The 16751-nt window shown below is 35.4% G+C and overlaps 3 protein-coding genes across 5 annotated transcripts; 1 reads left to right on the top strand and 2 right to left on the bottom strand.

Moving 5' to 3' along the window:
* The first annotated feature begins 88 nt into the window (after positions 1–88).
* On the top strand, positions 89–7526 carry LOC140058582 (selenocysteine-specific elongation factor-like). 3 transcript variants are annotated; one of them, XM_072104261.1, is made up of 16 exons: positions 89–176; positions 632–715; positions 1996–2115; positions 2480–2550; positions 3404–3502; positions 4105–4236; positions 4354–4494; positions 4591–4768; positions 4891–4959; positions 5129–5206; positions 5455–5651; positions 5793–5849; positions 6042–6113; positions 6541–6697; positions 6850–6918; positions 7217–7526. In XM_072104261.1, exons 1-16 carry the CDS (start codon positions 95–97, stop codon positions 7321–7323), a joined length of 1713 nt encoding a protein of 570 aa, XP_071960362.1. In that variant the 5' UTR covers positions 89–94; the 3' UTR covers positions 7324–7526. The 3 variants fall into 3 exon arrangements, with proteins under 3 accessions (XP_071960362.1, XP_071960363.1, XP_071960364.1); XM_072104262.1 differs by lacking the exons at positions 89–176; positions 632–715 and adding an exon at positions 1125–1415; XM_072104263.1 differs by lacking the exons at positions 89–176; positions 632–715; positions 1996–2115 and having other exon boundaries at positions 2495–2582.
* LOC140058581 (uncharacterized) lies at positions 7515–14242 on the bottom strand. The gene is made up of 11 exons (XM_072104259.1): positions 14207–14242; positions 12970–13434; positions 12499–12796; positions 11658–11878; positions 11200–11309; positions 10823–10900; positions 10293–10394; positions 10071–10201; positions 9830–9979; positions 9308–9406; positions 7515–9202 (listed from the first exon to the last, which is right to left on the bottom strand). Exons 1-11 carry the CDS (start codon positions 14222–14224, stop codon positions 8100–8102), a joined length of 2775 nt encoding a protein of 924 aa, XP_071960360.1. The 5' UTR covers positions 14225–14242; the 3' UTR covers positions 7515–8099.
* Positions 14243–14815: 573 nt separating this feature from the next.
* LOC140058835 (26S proteasome complex subunit SEM1-like) lies at positions 14816–16015 on the bottom strand. Its single transcript, XM_072104586.1, has 2 exons — positions 15864–16015; positions 14816–15459 (listed from the first exon to the last, which is right to left on the bottom strand). The coding sequence occupies exon 2, from the start codon at positions 15427–15429 to the stop codon at positions 15190–15192; it is 240 nt and encodes a 79-aa protein (XP_071960687.1). The 5' UTR covers positions 15430–15459; positions 15864–16015; the 3' UTR covers positions 14816–15189.
* Between the last annotated feature and the right edge of the window lie 736 nt (positions 16016–16751).

Here is a 16751-nt window from a genome sequence, read left to right as displayed (position 1 = left end):
GTGTGACGATGACAGATTATTGGATGATGCAATAGGGAAATTCCCTTTCTCCTAAGATGAACAATTGAGGGTGCTACCGACAACACTTTTCAAGATGGCAGCCGCCACGGAAAATTCAGTGCTGAATTTTAATGTTGGAGTTTTGGGCCACATTGACAGTGGGAAAACTTCTCTTGGTAATTATTTGTCTTCATAAACCGTTGTCATCATAATATATATACTCCATAATCAATGAGTTACTAATTGCATGGCTAGGCTAAGCCAACTTATTTGCTAGGCCTTCGAATCTGCAATCACGACACGACTGACGCACCAGGACTGAATGACTGCTGTGGTGGTTCTGAATGACTAACGTAGGCCTAGCCGAATTTATCTAACAACATTTAACTTTTAAATGCTACACCGTAGCTGCATAATTGTGTATAGGCTACTTATACTATACTGTACATTTCATAAGATTCTAGCTAGCTAGGCATTTTAATAAGAAAAAAGGGCTAGGCCTAGCCTTATTAGAGTTAGAGGCCTAAAAAGAGGTTTAGGGCCGAGCCTGACTGAGGCTACTAGTAGTAGAAGTAGGCCTTTAATAATAGGCCTATTTTAAATAGTTTATTACTTTGTATTCTTTAAATAGCAAAAGCACTAAGTACAACAGCATCAACTGCCAGTTTTGATAAAAACCCACAGAGTAAAGAACGTGGCATAACTTTAGATCTAGGTGAGTCATTTGTCGTATTTGATTGGGAACTTTCGTTGTCAACGTAAAGATTCGTTGAGTACTTTTTGTATTCGAATTGTAAATTTGTGCTCAACAGAAAGTCATTCGAATAGAAAACGTTGACAACGAAAGCTTTTTCGTTAAGAACAATCTCAACGCTCAAAATACTTTGTTAAGGAAGTACTCAACGGTCCACTCGAATACGACAATTTTACTGCTTTATTATTATCGCCGTGGCTAAAGATACGGTACCGTATTCTAACTTCTGTTTACTAAAGGTACGGTAAAATTGCATTACGTCATAATCAGCCAATGGGGTGCTGGTACGTGTGTGACGTCATCGTATAAGGACTTTGGATTTTTTTTCATATCGCGTCTGTTGTTTGGTTGTATATGTAGAGAATTCCTATCGGCGGCGCCAGGCTGCGTGGATGTGTGTGCGCTGCAGATGAGGGTTTTATTTTTATTCAAAATGGCCTATTTAGGCCTATATTTTTTTAAAACTTTGTTTACAATGGTGACCATAAACAACAAGCAAATGCGGACAATAAAGGGGCCCTTAAATACTATGATTTAGACAGCAGTGTAGCCCCAGGGCTGACGAGTCACAGAAATCAGCGCACAGCACACATATGCAGCTGGCCACAGCCTGGCATCGCTTTCCCTACACAAACAAACTCATATAATGAGGTTATACATAGTACGTAGTAAGTAGGCCTAGGCCTCTTTTAAAACGGTTTTCTCTATTCTAGAATTAAAATCAACATGGATTTTCAATAATAATAACAGACGTAGGCTACATTTAGTTTTTGTCACACACGACGGCGATAATAGCGATAAATAAAGCATAAAGAAAATGCGGTTGATCACTGTTTTCGCCATACCTCCATGGTTTTCGCGATATGAAAAAAATCCACAAAGTCCTTATACGATGACGTCACACACGTACCAGCACCCCATTGGCTGGTTATGACGTAATGCAATTTTACCGTATCTTTAGTAAACAGAAGTTAGAATACGGTACCGTATCTTTAGCCACAGCGTATTATTATAGGCCTAAACAAATATACTGTACAGTATATTCACAATATTCAACATAGAAGACGATAATACACGTCCCTTTAACCAAAAACATTCCTAGTTTAAAAGTACATACACCACATACTACAACTCTCTGTCCAATACAAACAAACGGCATCATATACAGTAATTAATGTTAGATTAGAATTACTATTAGATATAGGAACAACTTCAATATTTAATGTTATTTATATATCAAGGTTTTTCATCATTTTCCGTGTCGATTCCTGATCATTTAAATGGCAATGCTTATGATAAGCTTCAGTTCACACTCGTTGACTGCCCTGGACATGCTTCACTAATCAGGACCATCATTGGAGGTTAGTTAATAGTATTATTACTAACAAAACTAGAATTACTAACCTTATGATAGCGCCACGTTTTAAGATTTGTGAAGAAAGCAAAAGTGATGAGAATCTACTCATGCGTACCAATGAAAGTTGCGATAGCTGTCCTAAAAAAAAAATGTATATATATACATGATAGTGGTCTAGTGGAATGCAGGAGTGATATTGTTTTAAGCATCAACATGCAGTGCTAACTGTACACAGTCAATAGCCACCATATGTGATCTAGTATCATGGTTACAAGGACCAGTGCTAACACCATTTAATTATTATTACTAACTGTATTTACCTATTAAGATAATAATAATAATGATGACATTTTTTTTCACTTTTCAAGGTGCACAAATTATTGACCTAATGATGCTTGTTATCGATGTCACAAAAGGAATGCAAACTCAATCTGCAGAGGTGGTGTATAAAGCATGATATGCCTAAATATGGTAGTGATATGCCTAAATATGATAGTGATATCATCATGTCCATATATGGACACATCACATATATTTATCACATAAAGTTTGATAGTGTAAACAGAGCTTAAGATGTTGAGTTAGCATGCAAATACCTAATAAAGAATAATAATTTATGTAATATTAATAAACACAGCTGTTTAAATGCAATGCATGAATTTGTTTCAATGGTAGATAGAAGTTTATCGTTTAATGCAATCATTACATTAATTGCCCCTTTACTAATTTTAAAAAAATTTGTTTTTTTAATTTCGAAAAAAAGTGGGTCTAAGTATCATAATAGTTATTAACTTTCACAAAAAATTAGTTGGAAAAAAAATAATTTAACCAAAATACGGACGTTTTTTTGTTCAAAAAATAACTTTGACTTCCAGTCAAAGTTTTCGATCAAAACATATCTCATAATGCAACGCGCTTGTTTGGCTACTCTGTATGCATAATCATAAAACTTCCTTGCGATCTGTGTGAAAACACCTTCTCATCCGTGACGTAAACTTGTTGTTTTTGCCTCAAATTTTCGACTTAAAGTGAATAACTTTAATATTACTTTGATATGGTCCATTTTAATTTAGAATATTATTTTTTTCATTTTTTGTGTTTCAAGGGACAATACATCTTTAAACAAAATGTAGTTACTGCAGTAAAAGAATTCTGATTTTGCCATTTTGTACAGAATGAAATGTTACTTTAAAAAAAAGTTTTGGAAAATAAATTTTATTATGGATTTGAACCAGGGACTCATATTCACAAGGCTGAAACCTCAATGTAATTTATCATTTTTTTATTTTCAGTGCTTGATTATTGGTGAAATAACGTGTAAAAAGATGGTGGTCGTTTTGAATAAAGTTGATCTGTTGCCGGCACAGAAAAAACAAGCTACTATAGATAAGGTTACTTTATCAAATTTCTGATTTTATGTACCACAATATTTCTACCCCTCTAACATCAAAGCAGGTAAAATTGCCTCCAAGATCAGATATAGAGGAAAATTGTTACTCTTCTGAAAAAAATGGGTTGGGTTTTCCACGAAAAGATTTCTAAACCTCTCAGTCACTCTATAAAATAGATATACTCTGCTAAATAAATTTGTTACATTTGGCCGAAATGAAAAATACAGTAGAACCATATTAGTGTGTCCTGAAAGTGTCATAATGATAAAACATTGGAAAATGTCCCTTTAATAGAAGAAATTCTAATGTAATTATGTAATTATGTACTCCTGTTTGTCCGAAGCGCGTAACAATTTCGAAAGGCATTGTGGGATAGAATAGAGCTATGGGTGGCGCCATTGTGAGCCATGGAGTAGGGTGCCCGCATCAAATTAGAAAGTCAAAATCATAGAGGGGATCTGCTAATACTCCATGCTGTGAAATGGCGTCGCCCAGTTTGACCTTTTAACCCTGTACTTCCGATACTGTGTTTTGAATGCAAATTGAAGAACAGGAGATTCTTGTGTTATAAGTTCTTTGACTATACACTCAAAAATTTATAGATGACAAAAAGAATGTTAAAGACGCTAGAATGTACATGCTTTCCTGGGTCTCCCGTGATAGCTGTAGCTGCCAAACCAGGGGGACCAGATGGGGGAGAGGAATGTTCTGAAGGAATTGATCAACTTATTGAGGTATTGATTCAACATATTTGTGGGAATATCTTAATTAAAAATTTCGCTAAAATTAAAATATACAAATAAATTAAACATTTCCTAATCTGAAAACTGTTCCATTACATTGACATACAGGAGCTAAAGCATCAAACATATATTCCAGCCCGTGATTCGTCGGGTCCTCTGTTATTTTCTTTGGATCACTGCTTCGCAATACGAGGTCAGGGAACGGTCATGACGGGGACAATGCTAAGTGGCAAAGTGACAGTTAATGATGTAAGTAGCAAAGTGACAATGATAGACAAAACAAAATAAAACTGAAACTGAAATTTATAAAAATAAAACTAAAACAAAATGTTTTCTGCTTTACAGACGGTAGAAATCCCTGCACTAAAAGTAAACAAGAAAGTAAAATCCATGCAAATGTTTCATAAACCTGTAACCTCCATATCACAAGGTGACCGTGCCGGGATCTGTGTGACCCAGTTTGACCCCAAACAACTTGAGCGAGGCCTGGTGTGTACGCCAGGCACATTGCCAACAATATGTGGTGAGATTGACGAAAATAAAAGATCAATAAAAAACAGATAGATTGCTATTTGCTTTTTTGATAACGATGTTTTCTCTGTTACAATATATTTAAAGTTACTAATAGTAAAGCTTTATTTTCAGCTGGAATTATATCAGTGAAAAAAATTAGTTATTTCAAAGGCGCTTGCACAACTAAAGCCAAGTTTCATGGTAAGTTTTTCCAGTTACTTTAGGTGGTGTATAAAGCATGATATGCCTAAATATGGTAGTGATATGCCTAAATATGGTAGGAGCTGTTAATGAGAATCAAGTTTACAATTCTGTAAAAATACAGCAACATACAAAATACAGTAATGAACAAAATATTTCAATATTACAGTAACGATGGGACATGATACGGTAATGTCAAAGGTCACTTTCTTTCGGTGCCTTACAGATCAAGAGGACTCCAATCCAGGTACGTTTTCCAACAGCAAGTAAGTCGCAAATTACAGGATGGATAAACTATTTTACAAGTTTTCGTGCTTATAAACTAAGTCTCATTTGAGCCTTAGGGAGTGGAGTTAAAAAGAGTTGAGTTACAACCATGGCACTAGGTCAGGATTGAACCCCGACCTTAGATTGGAAGGCAAGGACGTTAACCACCAAGCAAAATATTTTGCATATGAGTTTTAAATTTGGATACATTTTTAAATCTATTTACAGAATTTAGTTTTTCAAAAGAGTTTATTTATCAAGCTGAATTATTAAAGCCTTTATGTAACAAAGAAACTGAGAAGTCAGGTGATTTTGATCAACCACAGACAGCCAATCATCAATGGGCTTTGTTAGAGTTTGAAAAACCAGTCACATGTCCAGAAGCCTGTCTTGTGATTGGTTCAAAACTTGATACAGATATTCATATCCTTTATTGCATTGGGGAAACAAATGAGGGGAAATATAGGTTTTAACACTACAGCCAACCTGTATTCAAAGGGCACCCCATAATAAGGGGAGATACTAATTTATTTATTTGTTATTTTTCTTAACTTTACATTTTACATTCAAACACCTGCCGTTTGGCATTTCACGGAAGACTAGTTAATCACATGACCGAGAAGGTATTGTTATTCGTTTGTATACTGCATATATTAATTCACATCATCTATAGCAAATGATACGTAGTATACAAAACAAATGTTGATTGGGATTTCAAATTAAATCAGTAGACTACATTTATAAATTTCTTGTAAATACATATAACGATTGTATGATTTTGAAATATCAAAATAAAATGTATTTTTGCATTACAGAACTACCTAGACACAGTACTACCTCAATTGAAGATTTTTAAGACAAAATGTCGTGAGGGATTTGTTGAAAGGGTGAGATTGAAATATTTTTTAAATAATAAAGAATTGGATAAAAATACATTTGACAGGCATAGAAGGAAGTCTAAACCGCCAATACATAAAGGAACCAAATGATGACATTAAGAATTCAGTGAAATCCGCAACTTAAATATTTCTGTTAGTTGGTAGCTTTCTTGTCGATGCTTTTATTGTAGAACGTAATTTATTTATTTTTCTCTTTTCTGGGTTGACCAACTAGGTGTTTAGCACCTGTTTGGTCTTTCCGTGCCTCCTTTTATAATTGTTTTGTCTTCTTATGTTTATGGCAGAAATTGAAGAAATAAAAAAAATAAAATAAAATTCATTTATAAACAGTGAAAATTATACAGAGAATGAGAAAAAGCAACCCCAATCGAGATTCGATTTTTATATACCATATATTTTTGTTATACACTTTTAGATGACTGATGAATATAGTGTCATAGGTCGTTCATTGTTTAAGAAAGAAACAAATATTCAGTTATTTGTGGGCCTGAAGGTTAATCTATCTACAGGGGAAGAAGGGGTCATTGAAGGAGGATTTGGTCAAAGTGGAAAGTTCAAAGTTCGAATACCAAGTGAGTATGTTAATACTACTGCTATAGATCATTCCTTCTCTCTGTTAATGGGATCGGAAGTAAGAGGTTGGGGGTTGAGTTCAAGTTGACATAAAATAAAATTGGATCCTATTAATATATCAAACTATTAAAATAAAACAATATTTCTTTAGGTGGACTGGGTGATGAAGCATCAAAACAGCTATCAATATTATCGAAGAAAAAAGGAAAGAAAAAACAAGGTATATCAAAAGTGGTATTTGAAAAGAATAAATGGTATAAATGGCATATTTGACCTGGGAAAAGCTAACTATGTTACCTGGTTGAGCAAACAATAAATGTTCATGGTGTTACTTCAAAGTATAATGTAGGGGTAATGAATATTCATGACGGTACAGAGAACCGACACAATCACTACCATTAACCCACATGTGGATATAAGTGAGGGGTGGGAAACCCGCCTTAATTTTTGGGAGCCAGGTGATAAATTATAGACCACCAAATGTAAAATTATTAACTAGAACTATGTTATTCTTTCAGACTCTGAAGAAGTTTCTTCATTGCCAGATGACCATCAGCCAATCAAAATCATCCTTCATTTTAAACGATACATATTTGATGCAAAGAAACAAATGATCCAATCCTGAGGACTATAAAATATATATATATAAATACGTGTAATGGAAAATTAGATAGTGAGATAGTCTTTGGAATGCTATGTGAAAGTCTTAAGCCCTTTTCACACTTAGCAACAACAAAACTAGTATTCATATGAGATTTTACAAGAATATATTGTAACCTTACAGTATGAAAGGGTTTGACAAAACAATAAAATACCATGGAAAATTAATGAATTTACATGATATTGATATGCTTGACTGAACAAAATCACGATTACGCACAGCTGCAGGACGGGAATGATGGATCGCAAATTCCAGCACATATTTAATATATAAAAGAAAATAAAATCGACACATTGTTCAATCGTAAATAAAAAAAAATGAGAAAATACCTCCCAAGATAATTCATTTATAAGTTCTCTCAAATAAATTACAATTTGTACACTTTTTATAAACCATGCCTATACAAATTATAAAACAATTTATTTCAATTTTATAAATTCTTTTAACATAATAATTTTTTTTTGTCAATTTAGGTCACAAATTTCTTATTAATTAACTTTTCTTCAACATATATATACTCTTTACACGTATAGTTTATTAGTGATCAGACCAGGTAGTTTTATATTCATAACTAGCTAGAAAGCTTGGTTCCCACTAGGATGCAAGACATAGAATTAACACAAGCAAGTCACAACGCCAGTTTGAATAATCCATCTCTTATGATTGGTCACTTGTGTTTCGTTTACATCGTTGTGTTGCGTCATAGTGGGAATCGAGCATTAACTCCTAAAAAATAGTCATCAATTGGTACATTCTGCTTCAACCTCCATCACGACCTCTGACACGACCTCTGTCTGTGCTGCAAGACTGACATCATCCAACAAAAGAACCTCTGGATCAGACTCCAGACTCTGTGGTAGACTCTGTACAATCACCTTTTGCAGATTTTTGTTAGCACTGTCTCTCTGGCACGATTTTGGTTTCATTGAGGGTGGTACAAACGGTTCATTAAGCGCTACCTCTAAAGTTTGGGTTGGTCTACGTTTTGTATGGCTATTGGCAGTTTGATGTTGTTGCACTGAAATGGCAGTGTTGTTGGGAGACATTCTTATGTCACCTGGTTGAATTCTGATAAACGTTCTTTGATTGGCCGAGTGCACAGGTGGTGTATTGTTAGTATGCAGAGTGTTTTGGACACCTGTTGACAAGGGATGATTGAAATCAACTTGCCCTGAACTGCCAGGACCTCCTCTTGCTGGCGACATTACGATGATTTCGGTATTCCCTACTTTTTGTTTCAAAACTGTGTGTGATCCCGTCGGGGAGTTAATTGGATTTTGAGGAGAAGGCATTCTCAGCTGTAGAGTTGAAGTTGCTGGGGAGTTACGATGTTGCAGCTGGATTAACGGCGATTGACCACCTGTTTGAAACTGTGAGGTTGTGCCTCCTGTATGATGTGCTAAGGCTGCTTGAATGCTGTCCGGTGACGGCTGTGGTACATTATGCTGTCTAATCATAAACTGTTTACCACCTTGTAAAGGAGTAACAACATATACCGTTTGCATAGGTGTTGTGGGTGTGCCTTGTGCAGGTGTCATGTGACCAGATTTACCAGGTGACAACCCACCTGGTGTTTTCTGCACATTTCCATTTACCAACGGCGAAGAGCCAATTTCTCTTACAATTGCACCAGTCTCCTCCTCTTCATCATCAACTTCGACAATGTTAGCGTAGTCAATTCGGACCTTTGGAATTCGACCTGAGCGTGTAGGTCTTGCCAGAATGTTAGTGACCTCGACATCACTACCATCCTGATCAGAGTTATTATCCAGAAGATTTTCATTGAACTCGGATTCCTCATCTTCAACTCGTTTTTCTTTTGAAGTCGCTGCTTGCTTTGGTCCTAATAAAAAGAAAATTTTAAAAATGTAGTCAACAGCACATTGAGACAGTTATCGTATTAAATACATGTCCATCACTTTTAATTTGTTTGTTACTAATTTGATACCTCGTTTCTTTCCTTTGGTTATCGTGACGCCCACAACACTTTCTTCATCTGAATCCTCTGACGCCTCAAACATTGATCTGTCCAAACGTTGTTTTTCTCCTAAATTAATCAAAATGACAATGATTGAATGAAAAATACTTCACTGCAGACACAAAGAAGAAGGGGTTTTTATATTAGATAACACATAAAAACATAGTAGAGCTCCTTTCATTGGCAGGGGCGCCGTTAACCGTACAATGCGAACAATGTATGCATGGGTTTGAGGCACTTTAAAGAACCTAGTTTATAGTAATTTGAGACGAGTTGGGGGTTACTCCGTTAAACTGGTTCACAAAAAGATTACCCCCTATTCGATAGGACAGTGATTAATTTACTATAGGTAATCCTTGGCAAATAAGGGGACACTTTCTCATGAAACAAATGAGGGAAATATATTTGTCAACACTACATCTAACGAACCAATACTTAGAAGAAATCCTTATTAGAGCGACACTTTCTTGTGGTTTCGGTAGTAATACTCACGTATAGCTTTATCAATGCGTGTTCGGTTCATGCGCTCTTCGCGTTTAAACTTGTTCTTGATTTGATGTCGGGTTCGTTTTGGAAAAAGTGCATTTACCATTGTGAAGTCTGTGCCAACCATGCTCAACGCCAAGAAGAACCTTTCAGTCTCTAAAAAATGGATTTTGGAAGTTTAATAATGGCAAGAAATGTGTGAATTATGTGTTTTATTGTCGAGAATGAATCATTAAAGATCACTTACCCATTTTTGTCCATGCTGACGTGTGAGTTCGCTTTCTGAAACTTGCGTAGGTTACGTTTGACTGATCCTCATGAACGACTTCAGCATTTTCCGTCACAAAAGTTCTTGCAGGCGATGCCTCGATCGTTAAACTGTCAATCAAATTGAGTAATCGGATTAGTGTATTAAAAAAAAATGACCAGTTAATTTGTTTTTGTAAGTTAAGTTTAGTGTGTGCTTTACCTGTCTTTGTCGATAACTATTTTCCCATCTGCATCAATTCTAACTTGCGGTGCCATTTGATTGGACTCCTCCTCTGCAACCTCATCCACTGCATTTACAACACTACAAAATAACACAATATTAACATATTAGTTGTAGTTTGATTTTAATAAGAGCTTTTGCCAGAGACCAACATTTTGTAAGGAAATCAACAAGAAAAAAATGTGGAAAAAAGAGTCTGAGCTAATGACAAACTTTGACCTTTGACACGTTCCAAAAATTGCAGCAAAAATGAATGACCTTGATTTACATACAATATAACATACAAATAATGTTATTGATTTAAGAACGTAACGCAAGGGCGTTTTAACCAATGACAAGCGAAGTTATAGACAGTTAGCAATCACAAGCGAATAAGCCATCGCTTGTGATTGGTCAATTCACTTGCGTTGCGTTACGTCCTTGCGTTGCGTCGCTAGTGGGAACCACGCTTTAGAATAATTAATATATTAGTTGTTACAAACAGTGAGAAAAAACAATAAACAACAAACCTTGGTTTTTCCTTTACATTATTATCATCATTATTGTTATTATTTGGTTTAGCTTTTTCTTGGGATTCCAACGACGACCTGAAAGATAGTCAATATCAGTAGAACCGGATTAGGGATTAGGGATTGAATGTAGAAGGAATATATTATAGTGAGTTGACCAATGTTCAAATGATCCATTGTTTGTGATTTGACAAATCCCTTACTTGCGCTAAGTATTTACATTTTGTCTCTAGTGGGAACAAAGCATAAGTCTCATTTATGGCTTAGGTAATGGACTTAAAAAGAGTCGTGAGTTACAACCCTGGCACTAGGTAAGGATTGAATACTGGACCTTGGGATTGAAAGATATACATTTTAACAACCAAGCTACAACTTACTTCATTGGATTTGCTTTTGGATTATAATAAATTAGATCGCTCATCGTCATCTTGCTGCGGTCTGGTGGCGATGTCTTCTTTATGTATCGTTTGCGTCGTTTGGCTGGTGTCTATAAAACAATTTTGAATTATAATACAGTGTTAGGTGTATCACATGTGGGGCTGTATAATGGAAGGTTAGGTTAAGTGTCTATAATACAGGTGTCGCATGGGAAAGACATGAGATGCTGTACCACAGAATTTTCCTCTGATCGAATCAGAGTTGCATTATAAAAGCCAACAACTTCCGAAGCCTTGTCTACACTATCAAACTTTATGTGACAAAAAAATGTGATATGCCCATATATGGACATGATGTCATATTACTACCATATTTGGGCACATCACACTTATTTTGTCAAACTAGTTTGATAGTGTAGACAGAGCTTTAGTTTTAAAATACCAATAGCAAACAATACCTCAGTCTCAAGCGCTTTGAGATCACGTAATCGTTTATCTTGGATGGTTGGAGGTAGTGCACCTCGTTTCTCCACCAAGCGTTCTGGCCGTGATGGTTGTTGGGTTGATTTGGGGTGAACCGTTGGTTTAGACATTTGAGGCTTTGGTTGGGTTGAGGTAGATAATATTTCCCTGATGTTTTTCTGTGGCTTGTCCACCACATGTTTATTTTGCAATACAGCTAGAAATGGAAAACAATGGTTACTGCTACCATACTAAAATGCACAGTTCTCGAAACCTTTGTGCTCTATAGGTTTTTGGCTACCTTAGTTATCAAATGCCTAAATACACATGGTTTCTCTGTCTTACATCTGAAGTTTGGTTCCCACTTAGATGCAATGCAAATGAGTTGACCAATGACAAGCAATTAATAATAATAATATGAATTTGTAATGCGCCAATTCCAGCAGTAAGTGATCAAAGGCGCGAGAGAGAGTTTCAATTTGAAAGAAAAAGATGAGTATTCAAGGCAAATTTAAAGGCGATGGCAGAAGAACATGACCTAATAGAGGCGGGTGAGTCATTCCATAAGCGAGAAGTAAAGGTGCTTAGGTCATACGTTTTAGTATTAAAAGTTTGAATGGAAAGAAGATTTTTTGAAGACAAGCAAAGGCGACGGGAAGGTATGTGAAAAGGAAGTAGGTCGGAAAGATAAGAAGGGGATTTGAACTTTAAAAATATTTAAAAAATTACTGTCATCATTGCACTTATGTTCTTGCTTTGCGTCCTAGTGGGAACCATGCTTAACATACATATTTATTGCCAACAATCTTGTGCAAAGACTATAAAGACAAAGCATACCTGCAGACTTCTCAAGGGATACAGGAACCACTCTCCTTACGTTGGGTGGATCAAATGGCTTATCAGAATCCGCATTAGCTATAGCACCACAACTTTCTGATGTACCATTGGCAGTATTTTGATGAGAAATTACAGATGTCTTTTCCTTTCTTGATGGTAACGGTAAACGCATTCTATTTTGACCAAGATTTGGTTTAGCGGAGAATTTTCTCCTACGTTGCGGATTTAAGCTTTCTTTTGACTGTGAAGGCGCTGTAGGTGATTCACCAACTTTACTAGAAGTATCCAATTCTTGCTCCTGTAGATCAAAATACATGGAATTCACTTACATTATTTAAAACAAACACTTTTTCAACTAAAATGTAAACAAATTGCATATGGTGATTATACTGTACATCTTTACTTTAAATTTGTTTTTATATATTTGTTTTGTTTATTGGCGAAATAAATGATATATTTGAACTATCTTACGTTTGTTGCGATTTCTTCAGACTCGGTTCGCAATAAAGGTTTGGAAGACTTGTCACCAGAAGCTCCTGCTGTTATAGGTTTTGTGCAAGACAACTGGGGTTTTGATACTTGTTGCACAGCCACCAGGGGCTTAGAAACTTCGGGGCTGGCGACCTGGGGCTTAGACACTTTGGGGCTAGTTACCTGGGGCTTAGACACTCTGGGGCTGGTGACCTGGGGCTTAGAAAATTCCAGGCTGGGCACCTGGGGCTTAGACACTTCAAGTGAATTCTTGGCCTTAGATGATCCATTGTGGTCTGCTATAGGAATGCCTGTTTCAGTAGGAGTGTAGGAGTTTGATGGTGTATTCTTGGCTTTACTGTCCGGCTTGACCACCTGCGATGACCTTCTGGAAGCAGCGAGATTGATAGAAGGCTTGATCTTAGCACGTCTCATGATGATGGTGTTGATTTCAATTGTCAATATCTAAAAGAAAATAACAATGACATATAAATAAAGGCCAGTTGATTTTAATTGTTGATTTCCAGAGAAGCACAATTAATAATAATTAACTTAGTACTGTACCCCTATTGTAGCTTTAGTAGTAGCTAGCTTACTTTAATTTTATTTATTATGGCCTGTCACATTTAGTAGGCCTATATCCGTAGGAGATATTATAGTGAACTATAATATCTCTATGCCTATTCGATTTAAATGAGATAATTATTGATTAATTTTTTTCAGTGAAAACGGTTAAACCACGTATCCATATACAGTATAGAATAGGGTCTTTTTTATCCATTTGGAATTTAATAATAAATATCGATTAATTTTTGTTTAAAAAGCATAATTTCCTACATACTCCTACTCCTATATATTATAGGCATAAATAGCCTACAAGCCTCTATCTAGGCTTACCTAAAGCCAAGTTCTATGCCTAGATAAGATTATGACCGTTTATAAATATATGTTGCATAATTTAGTCTAGGCTCCCTTGAAATGCATTATCGAGGGGGCCTAAAGTATAATTAAACCGGAGACAGAGAGTTCTTGCCGGCGCTGTCGTTGCATAATATAGCAACACAGTGAGTGGGTAGTTGTTACGTAAAGCTAGTTAAATATGTCTGAATTTTACATAATAATCAAAATATTATAACAGTTTGTAGGATCAGGTGCCCAGTTTGTATATATTAAATATACGACTGATCATATTACCTTTTGAAATTATTTCACTGGCATATTGTGAGAGAATGTTTACTTTAATTTCATCGATCATCAAAATAAGAATCTTCTTTGATCGCCAACAAAGTGTGAGGGCGCTAGGCACATTTTCATCTCTCTAGCATGCAGCTCTCATGCATCATCACACAAAAACAGCTCTATCAATTGAATTTTTTTCGGAAAAAATTACATCTTTTGTTTAGAACTCGATTTATAAAGACAAGCAGAAGTAGCAGCATGGACCTAACAGCATAAAATATTAAATTCGTCCGTTGAAGCTTATTCAAGATTGGTGGTGTTTTACAAATATTACGTAAAAAATAAAAATAATTCCTAAATATGGACGCGAGAGTTGATCAAATAAACAAAATGGATTGTTCCCAGAAAACATGAAAAATACAACATTTTGAATAGGCCATTTTGTAGTTTATAAAGTTACTAGATTCACTTTTGCCAAAAAGAAAAAATAAACATAAAATATATTTCAGATATATTTAGTTCTGATCCAATTTTTTGAATACCGTAATATAACTATTATAAATTATATTAATGGCCTATTCAACAAAAAATATGCTTTGATATTAATAATTAATATTATATAAACTTCTATGTCAATATCAAACTATTATACAACTATTACTGCAGAATTTTTACCAGACATTTAATAGGCTTTTCAGTATCAAAAATCAACAAATACAAAAAAAAAAACTAGTTTTGGTAGAAACTGTTAATATATTTTGCCTTAAACAATAGCCAGTATTACTATTACAGTATATTATAGAGTTACTCTTCGCTGTCCATTCTATTATTCATCATCAATGTGTGTATTCATTGATTTTTCATTCCCAATATTGTTCTTTTGAATTCCCAGCTACAGTAAAATTTTTATACAGTGCATTTTCAGGGTTTGTGCTGACTTATTTAATATATACTTGTTCTGTTTAACATTTTTTTAACATTTTTTATTATTTTGCCGTTCTAATCATCATTTATACAGTAGGTGAACTTTTCTGTTTTTTGTTATGTTTTCATTGGTTCTTGTTGGTTGACCTTATTCCCTTGTATCTGCAGCTCTGCTCGTAGCTGTTGTGAGAAATCATCTTCAACAACATCGTCATCCCAGTTGTCTTCCCATACATTCACATCTTCCGAATCCTCTTCATCCTCATTCCACTCTTCCGCTTGGAATTCTTCAAATTCATCATCTTCCTCCAATAAGCCCAAGTCAACTTTTTTGTCTGATTTTTTTTTATCTTCCATAGTTGTACAGTGTCTTTAATAAATTCTAATCTGCAAAATAAAGACAATTTCATTTAAATGTGGTAAGGATAGCAGACGTATATGCCTAGAGATTATATTTGACCATCCTACTACTAGCTAGTACAAAAATGGGTTCACCCAAAAAAAGCACACAGAATAGACAGAGCATAAGCATACCGTGTAGAGGCCTAGTTGTATATAGTGGTAGACTACTAGGCTAGGCCCTTCTACTCTAGCCTAGATAGGTAAAAACAAAAGAGTAACAAGGCTAGCCACCACCAGGCCAGGCTCTGTGCGTGGGCCTCGCTCTACTAATATAGTAGAGAGGCCTGCCTCTAGCTAGGTAGGCCTAGATAGGCTAGCCTAGCCATTTTTTTCTACTAGTTTACCTAGCCTACTCAAACACAATACATAAGATTAACATTTGAACTTACAATTCTTGTATTTCACATAGACAGACGGTGCTTATTTAATTGATTATGTATTAAACTTGGCATGCAAATGTAAAAAACTTGGAAATTGATTTAGGTAATGCCTGCTCATTCAGTCACCACACTGCATCACACAACAAACACACGCGACACACTCGTATACTGAGGGCGCTTGTCATAAAAGAAATATACACTGTTGTGTAAAAACTAAAAGATCTGTCCACACTAGTATCAAAATTTACGTATATGGACAAATACATATCAATGCCATATTTAAGCATATCACTACCATATTTGGGTAGATCGCACTTTTTTTGATAGTGTATAGACAGCGCTTTAGGTATGCCTATCGTAGGCCTACAATATAATATCACATTCTATTGATCTGATGATCTTTTAATCATAATTTCACAATGATTGATCTTGCATCTTAGTGTCTGACTCATAAATAATTAACATTAATATTCTTATTTTACAATGTCGAATACGGCACTCTCGATGACGTCAGAGTTCAATAGAGTAGTTACTGAATATCATGTGACCCACAATCCTCGATCTAACAACATACAATCTACGCAGGTACTGTGTTACAGTGTATGGAAGTCAATGTTAAATGTTATTAGCATTGAGACCTCGCAGCCTCAGATAGCATTCAGTTTTTATTTTTCATGTCACAACAAAATAGGCTACATCAAACAGCATCGATATAGGAGGAAGAATTTATTTAAACAAACAATTTAGTTCCTATTTTTAACTAAATGGTATTTTTATACAGTATATGACAACAGCGGTGGCGCCAGGATCTTTCCGACGGGGGGGCTAAATTCCCCGACGGAGGGGCTATACGAGCGAAGCGAGCATCGCTAGGCTGGGGAACAGGGGGCCGCCAAG

This window comes from Antedon mediterranea, chromosome 9, assembly GCF_964355755.1.
Source record: "Antedon mediterranea chromosome 9, ecAntMedi1.1, whole genome shotgun sequence".
In the NCBI taxonomy this organism is placed as follows: Eukaryota; Metazoa; Echinodermata; class Crinoidea; order Comatulida; family Antedonidae; genus Antedon; species Antedon mediterranea.
The sequence above is the reverse complement of the archived record's forward strand: the minus strand, read 5'-3'. Positions and strand labels throughout refer to the sequence as shown.